The sequence below is a fragment of the Spermophilus citellus genome, assembly GCF_964194105.1.
Source record: "Spermophilus citellus genome assembly, chromosome: 10".
Classification (NCBI taxonomy): domain Eukaryota; kingdom Metazoa; phylum Chordata; class Mammalia; order Rodentia; family Sciuridae; genus Spermophilus; species Spermophilus citellus.
Window position 1 is genome coordinate 133,619,233 of NC_138197.1, and position 22,503 is coordinate 133,641,735.

Sequence of the window (22,503 nt, forward strand, 5' to 3'; positions counted from 1 at the left end):
CAGGGCCTTGTGCGTGCTGAGCGGAAACTCCACCCCGAGCTGCAGCCCTGGCCCGTGGCCTGGCCGTGAGCAGAGTCATGCCATCTTCCTCCTGCTATGCTGGAGCACCTGGAATCCAAGATAAGTCCCCACTCCTGGCAAGATGGTGGCATGGCCCTGGGGAATATGGTGGCTCCTGGAGAGTTCTTTGGACCATTTGCTTTTTTTAAGTGAATCTTGGCCATTTTAGTATCTTTAAAAATTATTATTCTATTAAAATTTTTAATTTTTTTTGTCAGCTTCAACCATTTTTTCTTAGAAATATTTATTTCCCCTGGACTTTCAACATTTTTTCATAATTGTTGGTAACAATGAATTTTTAATAATGTTTTATTATTTATGTTGTCACCACCTGTTTCTCTCTTTTAATTTTATTCCTTTTAAAAGAACATCTCTCCCTCTACCTTCTTCTTCCTTCTAGAGTCTCCCATTCTGTCATTGTGTACAAGAACTGGCTCTGGGTTAGGTTGACCTCCCCTCAGTGTCATGGCTTTCACTGGGGATGATAGCAGGTGCCCCTTCAGAAGTGCGTGAGAGGAATCAGTGGAGACATATTTAAATCGCTACAAGAAAACTGCCCATCCAGCACTATGCAGCTAGCCAAAGCAGCCTTCAAAAATGGCAGCAAAATAAAGACATTTCTAAATATACAAAGGCTGAGAGTGTCCCCAACAGCATCACCCTGCAAGAAAGGCAGAGGGAACTGCTGCATGGCCAGGGGAGGTGACTTCACAGGGAGTCCTGAACTGTCCGCACCCAAGCAGAGAACCCAGAAGCTGGGAAGATTGGTGTGTGGGTAAAAGCAGTGGTGGGAAGGGGCCCTCTCTGTCTAGAGGGTGTCTGTGAAGACTCCAGGGACGGATTCCCACTTTGTGGTGAACTGCCCCACGCTCCCCAACATCAGGGCCAGAGCGGCTGCGCTCCCTGGACAGTGCTTGGGCGGGGGGCAGGGGACCTTCGGGCAGATTAGAGGGGTGAAGTAACACCACTCTCCTCCATGAGCCAGACGCGTGTATGTGCTGAGCCTTTGTCAGGAGAATCATTGTGGGAAGTGAATTTGGACGGTCACAGGAGGTGAAACTAGCCAAGAATAATTGGGGAAAATGGAAATACCCCTTCAGTAGCATCATGCAACTTGAAGTGTTTCGGAGAGATTTTAAAACGTAAGTGTGACACTGGTGCTTTGAAGTCCTTAAAACATCTCTGAGAGGAGTCAAGACTGAACGGAAAGCTCAACATTTTGAAGATAACAGTTCTCCCGAGGTGACTTGTGGAGTGAACACTGTGCAGTCAAGATCTTAGGGGCTGGTTTTTGGTAAAAATGGATAAACTGGTTTTAAAATGTATTGATAAATGCAGATGACCTAGAAGCTCTGTTCTGGGTTGAATTCTGTCTACTCCCCACCCTTCATTTATATGTAGAAGTCCTAACATGTGACCTTATTCAGGAATGGTCATTGGAGCTGTAACCAGCCAAGTGAAGTGGCACAGGATGGTCTGGCCCACAAGAGTGTGTCCCTACAAGAAGGGGAGACTTGGACAGAGACCTTGTCCATGTGATGAGGAGTGCAGAACTCTGCCAGCCAAGAGATACCCAGGGCCACAAGCCCCTGAATGGGGAGAGAGACCCAGAGCAGGCTCTTCCCAGCCCTGAGAAAGAATGACCCTGTCAGCACCGTGGGTGTCACCGTTGTCATCTCCCAGGACTGTGAAACAGCACGCTTCTGCTGTTGGAGCCGTTGGCTTTGTGGTGCTTGTCGTGGCAGACCTGCTAGACGAGAACAGTACCAAAACAGTTTTGAAAAATGACAAAACAAAAATAGAGAATTATACTTCTTCCTTCGTGGCTTACATAAGGTAAATTAGGACCGTATGGTGCTGGGACAGACCTAGATGTGAGGCTGTGAGAAGAGCAGCGGAAGGGGGGGCACTGGAACAAGTTCATATTCTTATGGGGAAAGGAGCCTTGACCTCCACCCTCTTCCAAACTCAAAAGTTGACTTAAAATGGAAATCTAAAAGTTTGAGCTATGAAATATGTAGAAGGAAACATCTTGAATATGCTGGGATAGGCCAGGGTTTCTAGGACACAACACACCAATAGTAATGCAAAAAAAATTGACACTTTGTTCCTCATTTAAATTAAAGAGCTGTGCTCTTTGAAACACTGTGTAATAGAAAGGCAAGCCGCTGTGCATGGAAGATGTTTGCAGTTTGTGTATTTGCAAAAGCACTGTTCACGAAGTAGAGTCTCTCACAGCTCAAATAAGAAGCTCATGCAAGTGATAGGCGGAACAGTGAGCAACATCCAACTACGAAGACAAGGAGTGTGCATCTCAGGAGATGCCTTGCATCATCAGTCACCGGGGAAATGTAGGTTAAGACCACCTAAAAAGTCCTGTGGTATCACGCTGGGGATGTGGCTTAGTGGCAGAGCGTCTGCACACACAAGGCCTTGGGTTCCATCCCCACCGTGGCAAAAGAAAACAGAAAACAGTCTCATGATGTCAAGTGTTGGCAAGGACCTGGAGTATAGCTACACGAGTGGAGTGGTACACCCATCTTGGAAAATAGTTTGTTATAAGACCCAGCAATTCTGCTCTTAGGTACTGATCCAAGAGAAATGGAAGTGTGTCCCTGAAAAGACCTGAATGCAAGTATTCTTAGCACCTCCATTCCTCTCAGATAAAATTGGAACCAACCCAAATGTCCATCAGCATGTAACAGATGATAGCATACTAATAATCAGAAATAAAAAGGAAAAAATTACCATGCGTATACCAAGAGGGGTGAACCTGAAAGCACTGGAAAAGGCTCCCTTTGATATGATTTAATACGTATTAGATTGTAGAAAGAGGAAAATATGCTGTGGGGACAACACAGATGAGTGGTTGCTCAAGACTGAGCAGAGGCATGTGGAGAGGTGCAGCGGTGCCCAGGGATGTTTCTGTGGTGACAAGAATGTCCCAAGTCTGCATTTGTCTGTGCAGTGGCCATTTAGTATGTAGGAACTGTAGCTCCATAAAGTGCATTTTAGTAGTTAAGAAAGCAAAGGACCAAGAGAACCAGCGTGCGACAGGTGCTAGGCTTCAGGAGTTCCTCCCTGGGACTGCGGCTGGTGGGAGCTCGTGGCTCTGGGAGTGTCAGGAGTTCCCACCTTTGCTGCACATGGGAGCTGCCTGGAGGGCTTGTGCTGAGACTTTGGCGCCCAGAGTTCTCATGCATTTGTTCAGGGCTCTCCAGGTGATGCCACTGTGTAGTGAGGTTGAAGGCCCCTGGTCTTGGCGGGTTCTGAGCTCTCTGGAGGAGTGTTGCAAAATGCAGTCCTCCTGCATACTAGTTGCTCCCTGAGGTGTATCATTCTTTGTCCTCCTGTCCCCGGGGACAGAAGCAGCTTAATAACAAAGCTGAGTTGCACAAAACACTGTGGAAACCAGTGCCACCTAAAAGATGAATGTCCCACAGTAGTGTAAGACTTAGAATTTGCTGTGTAAGGCAAAGGTCAGAAGAGAATGTCAGGAGGACACCAGCTTGAGACAGCTGAGGACAGTGGCACAGGCTGCGAGCCAGGAAGTCAGAGTTCTGTTTGGACTTTGTTGGAGGTAAGAGGTCACTACATCCAGCTCCTTGAGTGTGCTCAGGAGACACTGCATCCTACGGCACTGCTGTTTCTCATGTTCTCATGACAGGCCGGCCACCTGGCCTCAGGTTTCCTTGTGTCATGCCCACCACAGTACCACATGTGGCCACAGCTCTTCAGCTCCACGTGAGGTAGCCTAGACTTTCTGAAGTTCAGAACCACCAGAGGCTGACTGGGGTCCTGTGGTCTGTCTGCCTGTTGACCCTTCCCCTTCCCTGTGGGGCAGGGAAGGGAGTTAGTCTCATGAGGAGACCCCGGCTGCTGCCTCTCTCCATGATGCTCTTTCATCTGCAGTAGTCTTCATGTGGTACATGCAGGGAGCCAGGGCTTGACATGCCAGGTGAACGCTCTACCCCTGGGCCACCCCCAGCCCATCCCCCAGCTCTCTGAGCTGGCCGTCAGGTATCCTGGGTGGCAGCATCCCTAGATGGACCACCACGCCCACGCTGGCCGTTCACTTCCGTGGCAGGCCTGGTGGCACGTGGGCCTGCTGTTGAGGGACTGCTGTGAATGTGTTTTTAGAGTGTGGTCCAGACTTGGCTCAGGGCGCTCCTCTCCCTCACACTGTGTTTCTGCCCTCTTTGAGGTTTTGTCCTCCATGTCCACCATGCAATGTGAGCACAGCAGGATGACCCAGGCCTACCGTGCTGCCCCTGGCTCAACTCCCTACGGTGGCGAGCCAGGGCCACACCTGCATGATTGCACCATGAGCTCCTGACCTGCGCTCCTGGGGGACGTGAAGGGGCAAGTTCGTTTGTTGTCTTCCATTTGCTTCCGAAGGCCAAAGCCCATTTGCTTAAACCAGGCTCCTTGTCTTGCTGTGCTATCACCACGGGAGAGCCCCAAGCTTGGCTCTGTGGGAGCTCCAAAGCTCATGACTCAATGTGCTCTGGGTCCAGAATCAGCTCCCAACATGTCATATAAAGAAACAGACAACTTCCTTGTTTTATGAAGTGCTAACAGAAGAAAGCCCGTTAAGGTCCTAATGGTTCTCCCCTGCTGCGCACCTTGGCCCTATGGCAGTGAACTGGCCGGAAGTAGCAGATGGGCTCAGCCCCTCGTGGGGTTGTCGCACTGAGTCTGCATTTCCTGCTCAGCTTGACAGCCAATGGCCCCCAGTGTGTGGTGGTGCGTGTCTGGTGTTGTAGACACTGAGGCCTTTCTGTAGAATCTCCTCTGTCCCCTGTTGGTGATGCAGCAGTGTGGACTTGAGACGCTGGCCCAGGAGCACCTTCCTCAGTTCCCCCTCAGTGCCACTGGCCCCTTATCTGTAAGAACTCTTCCATTTATCCCTGTTTCCTGATTAAATTTCAGTTTTCAGCAAGTGATTTCATTTCCTTTAAAGAAAATCTTACCCATTTGAAACACCTCAGAATTCTACCTTTTTTTTTTTAAAGGAAGAGGTGTTTTTCTTGCACTGAATAATAAATGCTAAATACTTTATTTCTCACTTGTCAGAAAAAGCTGGTGTTTGAGAAAAGTTTGCAGTTTTCCCCCTGCAGAATGGAAGGGTAACTTTGGCCTGTGAAGAGTGTCCCCGTTTTCCCCTGCTCTCATGAGCCGCCCACCTCCTGCCAGCTGACCACATGGATGTCACTGGCTACCACCACCTCTCATAGCACCCTGACTGAGCTTTCCCTGTGTTCCCCAGGCATGGCCGTCCATTCTGTAGTCACAGTCCCTTTGAAGCAGGCCCTGTCACCCCATTTCACACATGAGGTTTAGTGACTTGCCCAAGGCCGGGCTCACGCTGGGCTGTGCTCACTGTCCTGCCTGTCTCCATACCGCCTGCCTCCCAGCACCCAGCCCTCACATTGCTCTTTCCCCACCAAATACTGCATGGCCCCTCACTCGTCTGCCTCAACTCTATTCGCTGTCCTCACCTTCACCCACCGCTCTTCTCCAGGAAGGCCTTCCTTGAGCTCCTGCTCTGTGGTTTATTCCCTGGCTAAATAAATCAGGAGCCCAGGGCTGGGATTGTAGCTTAGAGTGTTTGCCTAGCACGTGTGAGGCATTGGGTTCGATCCTCAGCACCACATAAAAATAAGTATAATTAATTAATTAATTAAAGATATTTTTAAAAAATAAATAAATCAGGAGCCCAAACCAGCCTCCATCGGGCTCAGGGCTGCGTTGGCATCCAGGTCACAAGTTCTCAGGGACTGGCGAGGATCTGCTTTCAGTTCCTTACTGGCCCCTTTTGAGGGCTCCCCTTGTCTTCACCCCAGTGCCAGCAGCAGGCTCTTCCCCAGACTCTCCTGGTTAGTGTGCAGTGTGTCACTGGAGGAGCCTTGGAGGGGCACTTGGGAGGGGCAGAACCCAGGGTCTACCCTCAGAGTGGCCGACCACTACTCTTGCTGTGCTGAGACATGAGTTTCCTTTCCCCAAACTGTCCAGGACCAATAATTGTATAAAATATGGTCTGAAGTGAATTACCAGAAAAATAAAATATTTAAAAAGATAGAAATTGAAACCCAGATTTTATCACAAAATCCAGCAGACGTGGCCAAAGTATCAAGTTGCCAGCAATTTTGCAGCTCGTCCTCTCAGGGTCCACTGCTGTAAGCTGCAGTGGTCTCCAGACCCCACTTGTTAGATTAATGGCCACAGGGAGGGCGCTGGCTTCTGAGCCTTATGTTCCCTTTCTGTACAGAGGAGCCCGTAATGCCTGGCCTTGCAGAGCAAATCCTCAGAGTCTGAGACTGCCCGGGGCGCTGCCAGGCCTCCTCTCCTCTCATGCCCAGAGGAAATCATATGAATTAGATGATGCCAGCTAATTTTCTCTTTGTCTTGGTATTGGTGAGCCTGAGAACCATTACCAGCAAGTAATGGTTGTCCTAGCAAGTCTGTCACCAAGGACCTCTGGAAGAGAGGGGTGTGGAGTTCAGAACATGGGGCTCACTGCTGCTGCACTCTTTGCTTTTAGGCCTTTTCAATAAACTAAGGAAATATTGTATTTTGGGGAAGAGAAAAAATATACCATGAGTTCATATTAATGTTTGTATTTTAAATATAAAATTAACTGATTAGATTTTTTTAAGGCTGAAAATCGTGGTTGCCAGTGACATCACTTGCTCATTTGCTTTCAATATGCAAATAATGGTTCAAAATAATAATATTAGGACTGGGGATGTGGCTCAAGCGGTAGCTCGCTCACCTGGCATGCATGCGGCCCGGGTTCGATCCTCAGCACCACATACAAAGAAAGATGTTGTGTCCGCCAAGAACTAAAAAATAAATATTAAAAAAAAATTCTCTCTCTCTCTCTCTCTCTCTCTCTCTCTCTCTCTCTCTCTCTCTTAAAAAAAATGATAATATTAATGGCCATCACTGAGGCTCAGATTACTAGGTGTGGTATGGGTCCCCGCCGTGGCTGTGATATAGGATCTGTCTCACTAGGGGCACAAAGTCAAAGCATTTCCCATTAGAGGAAGTCATTTCTCTTTGTCGTATGTCTTTTTTTAATTAATTAATTTTATTTTTTTTTAAGAGAGAGAGAATTTTTTTTAATATTTATTTTTTAGTTTTCGGTGGACACAGCATCTTTGTTTGTATGTGGTGCTGAGGATCGAACCCGGGCCGCATGCATGCCAGGCGAGCGTGCTACCGCTTGAGCCACATCCCCAGCCCTCATATGTCTTTTTAGATTAATTTGTTTCAGTTTGGAAATTCAGAAAATTATATAAAACATACATAGATTCATTCCAAAGTTATAGAACTGTAAAAACAGGTCTGCTGGTGGGCAGGGTCTTATTCCTGTTTCTTCCAACTCCATCCTCCTCTCCCTGTGGGTAACTGGTATTTATTTTTTTTTATTTAATGTTTTATTATTTCTCAGATTAACTTATTAATTTGTTCATTCCCCTCCCCTGGGATTCAAGGCCAGGGCTTCACACATGTGAGGCAGGTGCTCTAACCCTGAGCCACAACAAGCTCCATTTCAACTTTTTAAGTTCTGTATATATTAAAATGTTAATCTTTTGCAAATATCTTAGTCTGTGATGTCTTACAAATAATTTCCCCAATTTTCATTTTCCTCTTTTTCTAAAATGTAGTCAAATTATAAAACCTTTTCCCTTTTGTTTCCGGATTTTTGAATCATAATTGGGAACTTTTCCTGCTTCCTGTGTCGAGAAGGCATTCACTCGTGTTTTCTTCTAGTATTAGTATTTTTTCACTGTTTAAATTTGCAGCTCACGTTCATTTGGAGTTGACCCTGTGAACAGTGTTAGGAAGAGATCTTCTTTTATCATTTTTTATTTATCATTTTTTATTTGCCTATTCAGTTGCCCCAACAACTGAAAGAGTAAAAAGAAAATAAAGTATCAGTTTTGTTGATGTCTTTTTAAATGTTTCTGGATTGATGGGGGTGGGGGGTGGTTAATGTAATTGTGCCAGCATGTTGTAACACTGGGTGAAGAAATCAGGAGGCGAGAAAGGGCGTCCATCCTCTCTGGCCCAGACTGAACTGTCTGTCCTCTTTCTCTAGGTGAATGAGCTGGATGGCATCCCGCTGATCCTGGACAGCTGCAACATTGATGACAGTAACCCCTGTATCCTTGCATGTGAGTCCCAGGCCAGTTCATGGCCAGTAGTCTTAGCCAACAAACTGGACTGCTGGCTTGTGTCTGAAAACCTCACCACCCTACAAACTTTGCACATCGTGAGCTCATTCTCCCAGGGCAGCAGGGTATCCTGAACTAGTGTGTCACTGAAATGCTTGGAAACTCTAGGGCAGAGGCTTCTCATTCCAAGACCCTGTGTGACTTGTCACCAGTGCTACCTGGCCAAGAGCATAAGTATGGTCCTTACGGCAAATATGAAAATGCTCATGGTTTTTTGCTGTAGAAATTCTGAGGATCCCGTCAGTTGGAAAAACTGCTTGAGTTGCTATTTGGAAACATGTGACCATGAGGGCACCCTGTCTTCATAGCAGCAGGGAGCAGTTTCTCTGCCCCTCAGTTGTCATTTTTGAGGGGCTCTTACAGCAGCGCTGGCTTTTACCCTTCCTGGGTCTGCCGTGCCTTCTGGAGTCTGTTCTGCTCATCTCCTTTACATTACCACGCAGTTGTGCCATACCAAACTGATCAGTACAGAGGTGGCACCCAAGGCCCAGGACACACACAGCCTGCTCAGGTTCTAGGTAAAATCCACCATGTAATTTTTAGGAACTTCCCTTGTGAAAGTCAAGCCCAGCCCTGGCGCCTTGCCCCATCTCCACCAGGCCCTGTGCTTTTGTGTACGGGGTTGGGGTAAAAGTAGGACTTGGGGAGTGTGTCCCACAGGAAGCAGTAAGGAGCCCAGCCTAGAACTGCAGAGACAGCTCTCCACAGTGAGATGCCAAGAGAAAAGGAGCTGGTGGAAATCACATGTTTCAAAGTAAGCAGATTGAGGAGTGCTAACAACTGGTGATGGAGATGCTGCCATTCCCGTGGCAACAGGAGAAGTCTTAACAGTGAAGGGCTGACAAGGTGCTCAGGGTACCATGACGTTAGTTCCCTGCTTTGCGTGGTCACCAGACTATGCTCATCAGCATTTTTCTTTTTAAAGCCTAAAGAAGAAAGTGGGGTGGGGGGTTAACATCCAGTTCAGGGAAGTGGGGCTGTATGTCCACCTGCACTGCAGATGGTGTTCTCCAAGGAAATCTCACCCACAGCTCACTTTCTCCCTTTGGTACTGGGGGTTGAACCCGGGGTACCTAACCACAGAGCAGCCTCCCCAGCACACGCACATGCACACGTGTGCGCGCGCACACACACACACACACACCGCCTTTTAAAATTTTGAGACAGGATCTCGCTAAGTTGCTGAGACTGGCTTCTAACTTGTGATCCTTCTGCCTCAGCCTCCCAAGCCATTGGAATCACAGGCATGCGCCACCATCCCCAGCCACAGTCCACTTTTATTGACCTTCCAGTGAACAGGGTCTTTGTCAGTTGTCTTTGACTTTTAGCAAAAATGAAAAAGTCAAGAGGCCGTCACAGAGATGCCCATTCTGCTGGGTGGAGCCCTGCTGGCCATGGCCTGGCCCTTGCTCTGCTTGAGGTGCTCAGGGTGCCCTCACTTGGGAGGTACATGTTCCAGTCTTACTCGGGTCCACACGGGCAACCTTGGCTGAGGCTGCAGCCCCGTGGAGCACAGCACTGCAGTCACCCCCATTTTGTAGCTGAGTCTTGGTGACTTGTCCCACGGTGCACTGGTCTTCACTGCTGGCAGCACCTGCAGAGGCCATGTTAGCACATTCCTGCAGCTGAGACCTTGGGAGGTGGTTGTCCAGGTGATGACAAGAAGCATGGGAGGCCCCAGATGTCCCCCACCCTTGAGGAAAGACAAATGTCACGTGGTGCATTGACCACCAGATGTGTCGAATGATTCCTTGGAGTTGTATTTACACTTTCTTGATGTCATGTCACATGGCATGTGTGTACTAAGGTGAGATACATCCTGAAGTCCAGAGCATGGGGAGCAGGGTGGGGGAGTGTCGGAGGGCGATGCAGCCAGGGCGGGCCTAGAACCTGCACAAAGGCTCATGGGATCATACTGGGCAACCCCCCAGGGCAGCCACGCACAGCTTTCCACGCAGTCTCTCTGTCCTGCTCACAGCAGCCTCCTGAGCTGCCCAGTGACTCCCTGTTACTTCTCACCTCCAACCATGCTTTGCCCCCCTGTTCCTCTTTTGTTTTTATTCATGGAAGTAATGCATTTACCTGGCTTTTTATAACTGCCAAAAACATGTAGTGAGGGAGCAGTGCCTCTGCTCCCCCAGGACACATTCAGTTTACTCTCTCTTGTCTCTCTAGTGGTATTTTATTGAGGTTTCCTGGTACCTCACCTTCCAAGGTGATCTGTTGTGATTTGAGCCTCATGTCTTGGGTGCCACTCTGTCACCTCCCACAGTGGTGAAGACTCATATCCCCACTTTCTCTCACCCCCCATTCATACAAGCCACATCTTCTAAACTGTGTGTTGGTGTTTAATTGTGTGTGTGTGTGTGTGTGTGTGTGTGTGTGTGTGTGTGTGCACGTGCATGTCAGGGTCCCAGGGAAAGCCTCCTGCATTTTTGTGCCCCGGGTTCTCTCCTGCTGTCTCGGCGGCTCCTGTGTATTCTAGGCAGAAGCTCTCTGTCCTCCTCACATGTTTCCGGCGTGTTCTCCTCCTTGTTGTCTCTGTTGTTCCTGGGAGTGATGGAGTCCTCGTGCTGATTCGTCACCTGTCCTCCCCCTCTGCTCCCTCTACTGCTGCTTTTCTCTTGGCCTTCCTGAGACTCCCTCTCTCGTTCTGGTTTTTGTCTGTGTTCAGACAAGGCATGTCCTCTGTTGCTTCCTCTTCTGTGCCACTTAATTGCTGGAGGGTCCCTAAGTACTCTGGAGCCCTGGAGGGGGTCTAGGTACTCTGGAGCCAAGAGCTCCCCCTCACTCTGATTTCTCCCCCAAGTAACCCCACCATGTATTCCTTCACTCCTTCAGTGTAGTGACACTTCCCTGGGCCTTGAGAGTTGCAGAGTGACTTCCAGGGAGGCTGTTGGGGCTGGGACCAGACTGGTACCTGTGATGGTGGTGACATGGAGCTCTGTCCTAAGTGTTGCCATAGTTCTGAATGTTATCTGCGCTCCTAACTCTAGAGCAGGCCTCTCCTCAGGTCTCAGACCTGTGTACCTAACTCCCTGCGTGTGTGTGTGTGTGGTGTCTTGCACACATTCCCACATCAGCAGGCCCAAGGTTAAGCAACATCTTGCCTGAAAACCGTCCCCTCCCTCTCAGCTGATGAGGGGACGCTCTGTTCCTGTGGTTGCTTAGGGCCGCAGCCTGGAGTTACCCTCCATGTTCCTCCTTTGTAATTCTCCAGCTACAGCGTCACCGCGGCTGGGTTCACGTGTGTATTGGGGAGAAGGGGTATAAGCTCAAGAGGAATTTCTCCCATGGGTTCTTTGTTTTGTGGATTAAGTATTACTCGGGTATTGATATTATTTTGAATTTGTTTGCTTAAGCCCATTCCGATAATTGACACCAGTCATATTTTAATTGAGCTTTAGTTTCAATAGTTTGTGTAAAGAAGCAATAGTTATTTGGGGCGAGTGTGTGTGTTTATGTTTTTTTATTTGTAGATGGACACAGTATCTTTGTTATTTTTATGTGGTGCTGAGGATGGAACCCAGGGCCTCACACGTGGGAGACAAGGGCTCCACCACTGAGCTACAACTCCAGCCTCTGGGCGTATGTTTTAGTCAGCTTTTTTGCTGCTGTGAACAAAAGACCTGATAAGAACGATTTTGGAAGAAGGAAAGTTTATTTGGGGCTCACAGGTTTCGAGCCCACAGTCCATGGACAGTCAGTTCCATTGTTCTGGGCCCTAGATGAGGTAGAAGATCATGGTGGAAGAGTGTGGTGGAAGAAAGCAGCTCAGGATGACAATCATGTCCTCAAGCGGGGAGACACATCTCCTCTCAGCCTGGCAAAATACAAGGCCATCCCCAGCACCCTTCTCCTTGGGCCCCACCCAGCCACCTACAGTTACCACCCACATCACCCACTCAGTGCAGGGTTAGGCTGGTTCTCTCCCCACTCCTTCCACCTCTGCACGTCCTGGCATTGTCGCACACGTTAGCCTTGGGGGACACCTCACATCCAAACTGTAAGGCTGTGCTCCATCCTTCTCATGACTCTTGTTGGGCTGAACCTCTGTATGAGTGGGTACACCCGAGACATGGGAGGGTGGTTGGAGCAACTGCCCTGTCCAGGACCCTGAGCATTTTCTGTGGAAGGCAACAGGGCCTGAGGTTGGATAGCCATCTGTTTCCATGGGAAATCTGCAGACAAGGCTACAAAAGATGGCCTTTCTTGTCCCCCAGGGCGAGGAATGGGGAGTCAGCCAGTCTGAGCAGCGCTGACAGCCCTCAGATGGGGAGCGATGGAGGGTTTCTCTTAGCCTCGGGGCTTTCCGGTTGGGGTGGGGGGAGCCTGTCTCTGGAGGCCTGCCCAGGGTGCTCCTGTTTCAGGGCCGGGAGCGCAGGCAATGCCCAGCTGTTCACTCGCCCTGCTCACTTTGGGTCACCCACAGTAATGACAGAGGAGCCAGTGCCATCGGAAAATTCCAGCTTCGTCACCACAGAGTGGATTTCTTATTTGTCAGTTTATTGTGGCAAGTGGGATTTTTTTGTTGTTGTTTCCAAATAGAAACAGCTGAACTTCATTTGAAATGTTTTTCTTTCATTCTTTTTTGATCTGTTTTGATCAGTTGTCCTTGATGTGGGTTTCTTTATATATATATTTTTTTTATTGGGGGGATGAGGCAGGATAAGGATGGAGTGAGAGCCCAAATGGGTTTTCTTGGTTTTTGTTTTTCTCTTCTTGTTCTTTTTTATATTGAAGGACTTCATTTGTAAGAAAATAAAATTAATTTGCATAGAATCCACCCCACAAGCTGAGAGGAATAGTGCTCAACAGCCTTTTCCTCTGACCTGAGCCAAGGTCGCTGGCCTAGTAGTAAGGGCATCTATACAGGCAGACAGCCCCAGATCAAGCTTGGTCACTTGTTGACCCTGGAGCACCTCAGGTGACCTCTGCATGGTCAATGCTTTGCCTGCCAGCTGGCTGTGGTGACCAAAGTGTCATGGTGTTTATAAAGGGCCATGTGTATTCTTATACAAGTCCTGCCACAGCTGCTCGCCTCACGAGGAAGCCTATGGGTCAGTGGAGGGACTCCTGGAGAGTCAGGAGCAGGTCCACATGGCACAGCACAGGCCACAGTCCAGAAGAAGAGGAGGGCCTTTCCCTCCATCACATCCACAAGGGGCAGGGGACATGCGACTCTGCCTTCTACCAGTCAGAACTGTTGGTTCAATCCATGGATGACAATCAAATCATTTCTGAGCTTTGTCTCATTGTCCCTCACATTAGCTTTTGGGGAACACCTCATATCTAAATGGTAACACAGGTGAAGGGAGCAGATGGCCTTCGGCATGCGGTTTGTGTACACGTGCACTTGAGGACTCATGGTGCACACTGACAGTGCATGCACTCTATCCCTGTGTCTCTTTGCTCCTGTACTCTGAGTGCTTCCCCCACGTGGGACCCCCACGTGTGTTTTGAAGCCAGCTTTTCTGGATGAGAGTGCCACATCTTGGCAAGACAGGTATTTTAGAATAAACATAGAAACATGGCTTGTTCTGAGCTCTTCTTGATGGGCACCTGGCTTGTGACTGAGCCTGCCATGCAGTGCCAGGCAGAGGCTGTCAAGACGCATTCACCCCCACAGGCTGGTGCCAATGCCTAGATCCGGTGTGGTTTGTGAGGGCTGTCCACAGCCGCGCACAGCCAGGCACTCACCCATCCTTTCTGGGGCAATCGCGAATGGTCTTAGGAAATCTTTCTTTTGGAGTCAGTCTTTTCTTTGGATGGAAGGACTCCTCAGTTGATCCTGCATCCTCAGGGTTATGCATCTGTAAACACTCAATGCTTTCTCAGTGTTGAACTGATGCAAATTATAAACTAGATAACCTGTTGATACTGTTTTGCTTTAAAATCCTAAACTTTCTGGTGTGGCTTCCATGGATTTTTTTTTTTTTTTTAATGCTACAGATTGATTCTCTTTTACCATCGCCTACTGTGATCGGAGATAGTGTGTAAGTGAAATCTTTCTGTCCCCTGAAAGCAAACCAGTGGCACTCAGGAGGCAAGTCCATGGGGTGGTGGAAGCCACCCTGTAGGAAGGCAGCGAGCAGGTGTGCTGACTCTGCTCCCAAGGGCCCGCCACGAGGAAAGGATGCCATTGCCCATAGCCTTCCTGCTGTCCTGGTGGGGGAGCACCATGGGGAGTGTGCACTCACCGAGTGGCTCTTAGCTTTCAGTTTGGGCTCCTCATTTTCCTACATCTCTAGACTCACTGAGAATCTCTGCTGTGTACAGACAGGTGTGCAACCTGCATGTCTGAAATGGCCTCCGCAGTGACCCGTGGCAGCCTGGTTGGCATCCTTCCACTTCACCTCAGGCCGTGGTGGTCCTGCTCAGCCCTTCCTTTGCTCTCTTCACTCCCCGGCTCTGGGGTCAGCGTGTACTCTGCCTGGTTCCCCTGCACCAGGAGCACATCTTTCAGAGGTGGCAGGCTGTGGGCATATGCTCAGTCAGGGGGACAGCTGCCTCACCTTCGTTGTCACCCGCCTGGGCAGGTCAGGCAGATGCCTGTGCACAGATTGGCACAAAGCTGCTCCCTGGCTTTGACATGACATCGTGCTTTCTGGAGTTCATTGCTCAGTGGTTAAGTGGTTACTTTATGTCTGAAGGGCCATCATGAAATTTATTTGAAAACAACCTTTGCATAATTTATTGCCTTAGTTCATGTCCTGAAGGATCTGCTCCTTGTAACTGAGTGACATAGCTGACATTACAGTCTGATGTCTTTGATGGGATGCATCCCCAGCTTGCTTGCTTTCTTAAAAATTGCATAGTCTGAATTTTAATGAAAGCACACTGGAAATCCACTCCAAGATAATGTCTCCTTGATTGTCTTCCAGTGGTAAATTTACTGTCCTAAGGAAGTATTTTTAATTAGAAACTGTTTTCAAAGTCATTTTCCCAGTGTGTCTGCAGTGGCCTCCTGTGCACCGTTTCTGTGGTGTTTATTGGTTCAAGGAGCTCAGCACAGTAGAGGGAGTGCTCGACTGTGTTTTAGAAATTTTATACCTGACTTTCAAGATGAGGCCATAAAGTAGTCCTTCGGACCCTGACCCTCGCAGGCTGCCTGCACTGTCCACCTCAGCATCCAGCGCCCACTTACTACTCCTGAAACCTGCTTAGTGCCCACAGCCATGGCACTCCCTTGTCCCCAGGCGGCCGTAGCTGGGGTGCAGCCATGGTGTTTTACAGTCGCCTGGGCAGCTGTCTGGACATAGCAGTCCCCAAGGTAAGGCTGGCCTTGGAGGAGCTGGTGCACAGGGTGGAGCGAGGGGCTCCACTGCACACCACAGGAGCCCCTGGCCACTTGCTGTGCTTACAAAGCACTAGGACACCTGTGTCTCCCCTGCCTCCCGAATTGCTGGGACCGTAGCCAGGGCATCTCACAAGCTGGACAAGCACTCTCCCCCGAGCTGCGCCCCCAGCCCTTGATCTGTTTTCTGATCAAGGTAGTTATTGGCCAGTTTTTCTTTTTTGCATTAATTTTCTTTATCATGAACAGTGATTTGGAGATATGTTTAGGAAATTAATAAATAACTTTTGGAATTACCATACTTACAAGACACTGTCACATAAAACGATCGATTTTATAAATTGGGTAGCTGAAGTTTGGCAAAGGGAAATGTTAGCAAGTAACCCTGACCAACTGTCGGAATTTTTGCCTAAAGTGACCTTAGTCAAATACAACAGAGACAGGTGTGCTCAGAACAGAGGTGTGTCGTAGCTGCTCAGCATGGCTCAGTAGTAACTCCTCAACGGTTTTATTTTGAAACCATTATTCTTAGCCATCTTGTATTCTACAATTACTATTCTAGGACCAACACATTAAAAAAAAGAAAGAACTCTGTCGGGTCTGATCCTTTCTGGGCCTTAATAAGCAGGCACTCGTTAATTCCTTTCGAGTGAATTATAAAGACTCTATGAGGGCTGGGGATGTGGCTCAAGCGGTAGCGCGCTCGCCTGGCATGCGTGCGGCCCGGGTTCGATCCTCAGCACCACATACCAACAAAGATGTTGTGTCCGCCGAGAACTAAAAAATAAATATTAAAAAAAAAATTAAAAAAAAAAAGACTCTGTGAGTGTCACACCCAGGGCCCACTGAGTTAAGGAAGGTGCCACCCCTGGCCACGGGTCTGATTGGAGAAGTGGGTCATTAAACACCACTTACCAGATGGTGCTGAGGGTCAGCAGCACAATGAACAAGGGCCTGGCTCACCGCAGAATTCGAACCTCTTCTGGTGAGCAGCTCTGAGGAACTTGAAGGGAATCCAGAGTTCTGCTTCTCTGTCTGAAGTTGACTATCTTGTGAGAAGTGCACGCCTCTCCTTGCTTAGGGCATTCTCTTCCTGGGCTTTTATGGATGCATGTCATCCCTTCATTGGACAGAAGTTTAAAATGTAGAAGTGAAGTTGGCTTCTACTGTGCTCACCTTTTCAACTCTCACCATCCTTGGGTCTGGGCATCTTAGAGGCAGAGACGGTAGACTGTGACCCCATGGCAGCAGGCATTGCCAGTGTGGCTTCTGATCCTGGCCATGCTGAACAGGGGCAGTAGGTTGTGTGAGCTGCCTGGAAAGTTGGCGCGGGCGTAGACAGGTGTGTGCTTCATGGTAACAGCACAGTGGAAGCAGGCCTGTACTGTGGGAGTCTCCCAAGCTGGTAGCTGCCAAGAAGGCAAGGAAGGAGGTGGACACCCCTGGGGACAGGGCCCCAACCCTGTACTCTGGCCAGTTCATGGAGTGTGTGTGTCAAGAGTGCTTTTGCTGGCTGGGGTTGTGGCTCAGCGGTTGAGCACTGTGTGAGACCCAGGGCTCGATCCTCAGCACCACATAAAAATAAATAAACCAAAAGAAGATATTGTGCCCATGTATAACTAAAAACGTATTTTTTTTTAAAAAAAGTGCTTTTGCAAGAGAATCTTGTCTTTAGTTCTGAAAATTAGTGTAAGCTTATATTCCCACAACAGCTCACAGAACAATGACTGTTCATTTCTGATCAAGATCTGCATATTCTGGTTAAAGGTTGGAAAAGCCTGTAGGAAATCAAAACATTCTTCAGTTTTGGGGAGATATTAAAGTCAATATCAATCTAAGGCACTAAGCTGTTCCTCTCCTGGAGCCCTGTAGGAACCCGTGCAGCTCTTAAGAGGTGTCTTCTGCGTGTAATTAGGAAGCACCAGGAAGTCCTGATGGGTTTGCAGAAAATCAGTGACTGTGAAAATCCCCAGCTTCACCCTGCTGGGTTTCTGATGTAGAAAAGGGACCATACAATAAGGCGGGTACCTGAGCTGGGAACATGCTGCTTTTCTGGGGCATAGGGTGCTAGTGTCGGGAGCTATTGCCGGGTGCTGTCTACTGGGTAGAATCTGTGAGCTGCTCTGGCAAATCCCTGTCACGCTCCAAGTCCCAATTCAGTCATTCCCCTAATTTAAAAAGGATTATTTGTGCTTATTTTGAAACATAATATGGGTATAGAAAAGTGAAGTTAATGCATAGGTGCAGTTTGCATATCATTCTAAGGTAAATGTCATGTAAATAGCACCCAGGTCAAGAAGCAGAGCCCTGCCAGGCTCCCTTAAGCCTCAGCCATCTGAATTCTTCAGTCAGACCAGTGGAGCTGTGGACTTGAATGAAGGCCTGCCACACACAGAAGAGGCTTAGGAGGTAAAGCAGTTAGGTTGCCTTGGTCACTTTTCAGCAGCTCCTTGCCCTAGATCTGTGGCACGCCGCTGTGTGCGCAAAGGCTCCTGAGAGCCAGGTCGGGGAGCAGAAAGGTGTCTGTGCTCCGGACACCTGGGACCTGTCCTCCAAAGCTTGACATCAGGCTCTGGGCCGTGGAGGCTCAGTATAGAGGTGGAGGCCTTGGCTCTTGAACCTCTTGCTCCCTCCGGCTGAAGTGACTTCCAGAAGCTTAAAGGAATAGTGCTTCCCCTTATTTAATTTTTTTTTCCTATTTTGAGACCCAGACATTAAAGAAAGGACATTGAAAACCAACTGTATGTACAGGGAAAATTAGAAAGTGACCATGGACCTGTAGGTAAAGGCAAAATTCAGAGAACAACTGAGATCTTAAGTTGCCACCTTGAGCCGACCTTTGCCAGTGAGACAGCCTGAGCAGTTCCCTGGAACACCAAGCCCAGTGAGTGCAGCAGACACGGGAAGTTACCATAGGGTGAGATTCAAATGTTCAGATTGGAACACCAAGAAACAATCAGAAGACATAAAAGAAACAGTCACTGCAGCCTATTCAAAGGAAAAACATAAGCCCAAAGACAGAAGAACTAACTGCTGGACTGAGGCTTTAAAACAGGGTCTGAAGGATATTAGGGAACTGAAGGGACTGTGGAGAAAGGCGGAAAACGCCGCTCGAGCAAAGTGAAAGGCAGGGCAGGGCGAGGCAGGGGGGAGCTCCCCGGGCACCACATAGAAATAAATAAAGGTGTCGTGTCATCCACAGCTGAACGTTAAAAAACAACAACAAAGCAGCGCTCAGAGCTGGAGGGGCAGTGGAAGGCCCTCCAGCAGAGCAGTGGCTCTGCCTAGCGCAGGGGAGGGACAGAAACGGGGGCTGAGAACTTCCCTGAATGTGAATGTCTACGAAACTTATTGAACTCCAAGTAAAAGGAGCTTGACAGAGACATGGAGTCAGACTGGGAAGACAGAGAATCCTAAACGCCCGAAGGAGGAGTGACTCAGGAGTGTGCTCAGCGGGGTCTCTCCTTAGGAAGGAACTTGGAAGACCAGGAGGCAGGGGCTGGCCTGGTGTGTTCAGAGTGCCACGAGAACAGAACTGGCAACCGGCAATCCTGGAGCTGCCCAGACAGTCCTTCAGAGGGAGAGAGCACTTAAGAGGGACAAAACCTGAGGGAGTTTGGGACCCGGCCCGGCCCGGCCCTGCCCTGCCCAGTGAGAAGTGTTGAGCGGACTGCTGCAGGAGGAGGCAGGAGTCACTAGCGGAACTCCCAAGCTGTGTGCGGGACGAATGGCCTCGATACAGGTAAAGAGATGGGTAATTGGAAGAGCTGGTGCCATTGTAGCAGTGGGTTAGAATTGCACATTTTGCTTTCTACATGATTTAAGGAACTGATACATTTCAAAGAATTGTTAGTATATTAAGAAATACTAAATATATTAGTATATATTTGAGAGAATACAATGTATCGGGATATAATTTTGTGTCGTTAACAGAAGGGGGGAAAACAAAAGGGTTGGGGACAGAGCTGTAAAGGAGCAGAGTCATTGTATGTCATTGAAGTTAAACTGGTATAAATTCAAATTTGAATGTTGTCACCCCAGAATGTTAAGTGTGATCCCCATGGTAACCACAAATTAAAAAGCTGTGTTTAAACATGTCACTATAAAAAATGAACTGAACACAATAGAAGGTAGTAACACCAGAAGCAAGGGTCAAAAAGCTGAGAGTCGTATAGATATCTGAGAAAAAGGACACTCGTAAACCCTTTCTTACCATAATTACTGGAAGTGTAGCTGGGATGATCAAAAGACAGAGGTGAACACAATGAATAAAAACATAATCCAGCTATGTGCTGTCTACAAGGGACTCAGTTTAGCTCCACAGACCAACGGGGCTAAGATTGAAGGGTGGAAACAGACGGTACAAGTGCAGCTCGTGAGGACTGCTGAGAGCAGGGCAGCTCCCGCCACCCGGCAGACTTGAGAAAGCCTACGGGACGCCCAGGAGGACATGCTGTTTTGCATAGGTCAGTGCAGCACAAAGCGTACAGGCACGAGTGTTTACAGACTTCACAACTTCTAAAACGTGCTGAACCAAAACTTAACAGAACTGAAGGAAGAACACATGGTGTTAAAATCATGGCTGGAGATTTCAGTGCCCCAATTTCGATAATGGATAGGACAACCGGACAGGGGCAAGTAAGGGAGCAGAGAAGTGAAACAGCTAGGTCTGCAGACGCACACAGAACACCCTGCCAGCAGCAATAGCGCATGTGTTCTTCGCATGTGCACCTGGGGCATTTTCAGAGCAGGGACCATGCAGTAGGCCACATGCACAGTGTCACCTTGAGCCCATGGGATGAAGTTAGAAATCAGCCACAAAATGAAACTCTTCAATTTGGGAGATTAAACAACATACTCTTAGTAAATAGGTCAGAAAAGAAATCAGAGGCAAATTGGAAAATACAGATTGATGAAAGCAACTTACTCAAACTTAGAGAACATAGCTAAAGCAGTGCTGGGGGAGAAGTGGATAGCTATACACATTTACATTAAAAAAAATTATCCCAAAATCAATAGCCTAACTTTACAATTTGTGGAAAGGAAGTAGAAAAAGAATAAACTAAACCCAGAGTTAACAGGGAAGATGAAGATTAGAACAGAGATAAAACAGGTTAAGAGGTAAACAAAATCTAAATATTTAAATTGAAAAAAAAAACAGAAAATTATGAAACCACAGTTGGTTCTTTTAAAAGAACAACAGAATTGATCAACTTGAAGAAATGAAATGGGAGCATTACTACTGATTCTACAGAAATAAAAATGGTTATGAGCACAACAGATTGGAAAACTTAGATGAAATGGGCAGATTCCTAGAGAGTGAAATTCTGCCCAAACAAAATTGCAGAGAAATGGAAAATCTGAATAGACTTAAAACCAGTAAGGAGATTGAATCAGTAACTAAAAGTGTATCAGTAAAGAAAAACCCAGGACCTGATGGTGAATTCTACCCAACATTTAAAGGATTAATATCAGTCGTTCTCAAACTTTTTTACAACACTTGAAGAGGAGGGAAAACTTTTAGTTTGTTTTGTAAGGTCAACTTTACCCTGATAGGAAAGCTAAAGATACCACATTAAAAGAAAACTTTATTTAGACCAGTATCTCTTATGAATATCAACACAGAGATCCTCAACAAAACACAGGCAAACTGGATTCACCAGCATGACTGTCCGTCATAACCAGCTGGGCCACTCTTGGAGGCCAAGCATGTTCAGCATCAAAAAACCAGCAGTAGCAGAGTAAAGGGGAAATGTTACGTGATCATTTCTATTGATGCAGAAAGAAGCATTTGACAGAATGTAATACCCTTTCATGATTTAAAAAAAGGAAACACAACTCCCTGTGAAGAAACTAGAAATACAGTACAACAAAAGGAAGAAGCATAACTGTTTCTATTCACAGATCATATGGTCTTATATGTAGGATTTTCTACATGTAAATACTGTTAGAACTAATAAGTGAATTCAGAAAAGTAGCATGATACAAAGTCAGTACAAAAATCAGGTGTGTCTCTATGTACTAATGAGCAATCTAAAAAGGAAATAACATCAAAAGTAATGAAGGGGCTGGGGCTCAGTGTACCTTGCACATGTGAGGCACTGGGTTCGATCCTTAGCACCACATAAAGAATAAATAAATGAAGATACTGTGTCCATCTACAACTAAAAAAAAAAATATTTTTAAAAAAGTAATGAAATACTTAGGAATTAATTTAACCAAGGAGGTGAAAGATTTGTACAATGAAAACTCCCAGTACTGGGGAGGGGTAGGGGGGTGATGAATTTAAACTGGACATAAACAATTTGTTTGGAGGTGCATCCCATGTTCTTAGGTTGGAAATTTTAATATTGTTAAAGGTATCAGTACTTCCAAAAGCAGTCTCCAGATCCACTGCAATCCATGTCAATATCCTAGTGAAATTATTGCAGAAATAGAAAAGCCCACCCTGAAACTCATTTGGAATCCTTTGGATTCCATCAGCCAAAGAACATATAAGAAGAACAGATCTGGAATACACATTTCCCAATTTTACAGCGTAACACAAAACTATAGCAATCAAAGACCTAAATGTAAAACCTAACATTGTGCGGCTCAGAAGAGAACAGGGCCAAAGCTTCACAGCATTCAGTTTGGTGATGACTTCTTGGTTCTGACACCAGAGACGCAGGTGACAAAAGGATAGCTGACCTGTATGGAAATTTAAAACTTTCTGCCTCAAAAGACATTGTCATCCGAATAAATAGGTAAAGAATAGGAGAAAGTGTTTGCAAAACATGTATCTGATAGGGCATTAATATCCAGAATTTATAGAAAACTCCTAAAACTTAATAGCAATAATAGAAAACAACCAACCTGATTCCAAAATAGGCAAAGGACTTGAACAGACACTTCCTCGAAGAT

The 22,503-nt window shown here is 47.3% G+C and overlaps 1 protein-coding gene across 3 annotated transcripts in view; it reads left to right on the forward strand.

The window, feature by feature from the left end:
• The window catches only part of ATXN10 (ataxin 10), a 156,521-nt gene that overhangs the window by 120,805 nt on the left and 13,213 nt on the right, over positions 1-22,503 (forward strand). For all 3 annotated transcript variants that reach the window (XM_081309786.1, XM_081309785.1, XM_081309787.1), the window contains one exon: positions 8,168-8,231. In XM_081309786.1, coding sequence (XP_081165912.1) covers positions 8,168-8,231 — 64 coding nt within the window. The remainder of the gene's footprint in view (positions 1-8,167; positions 8,232-22,503) is intronic.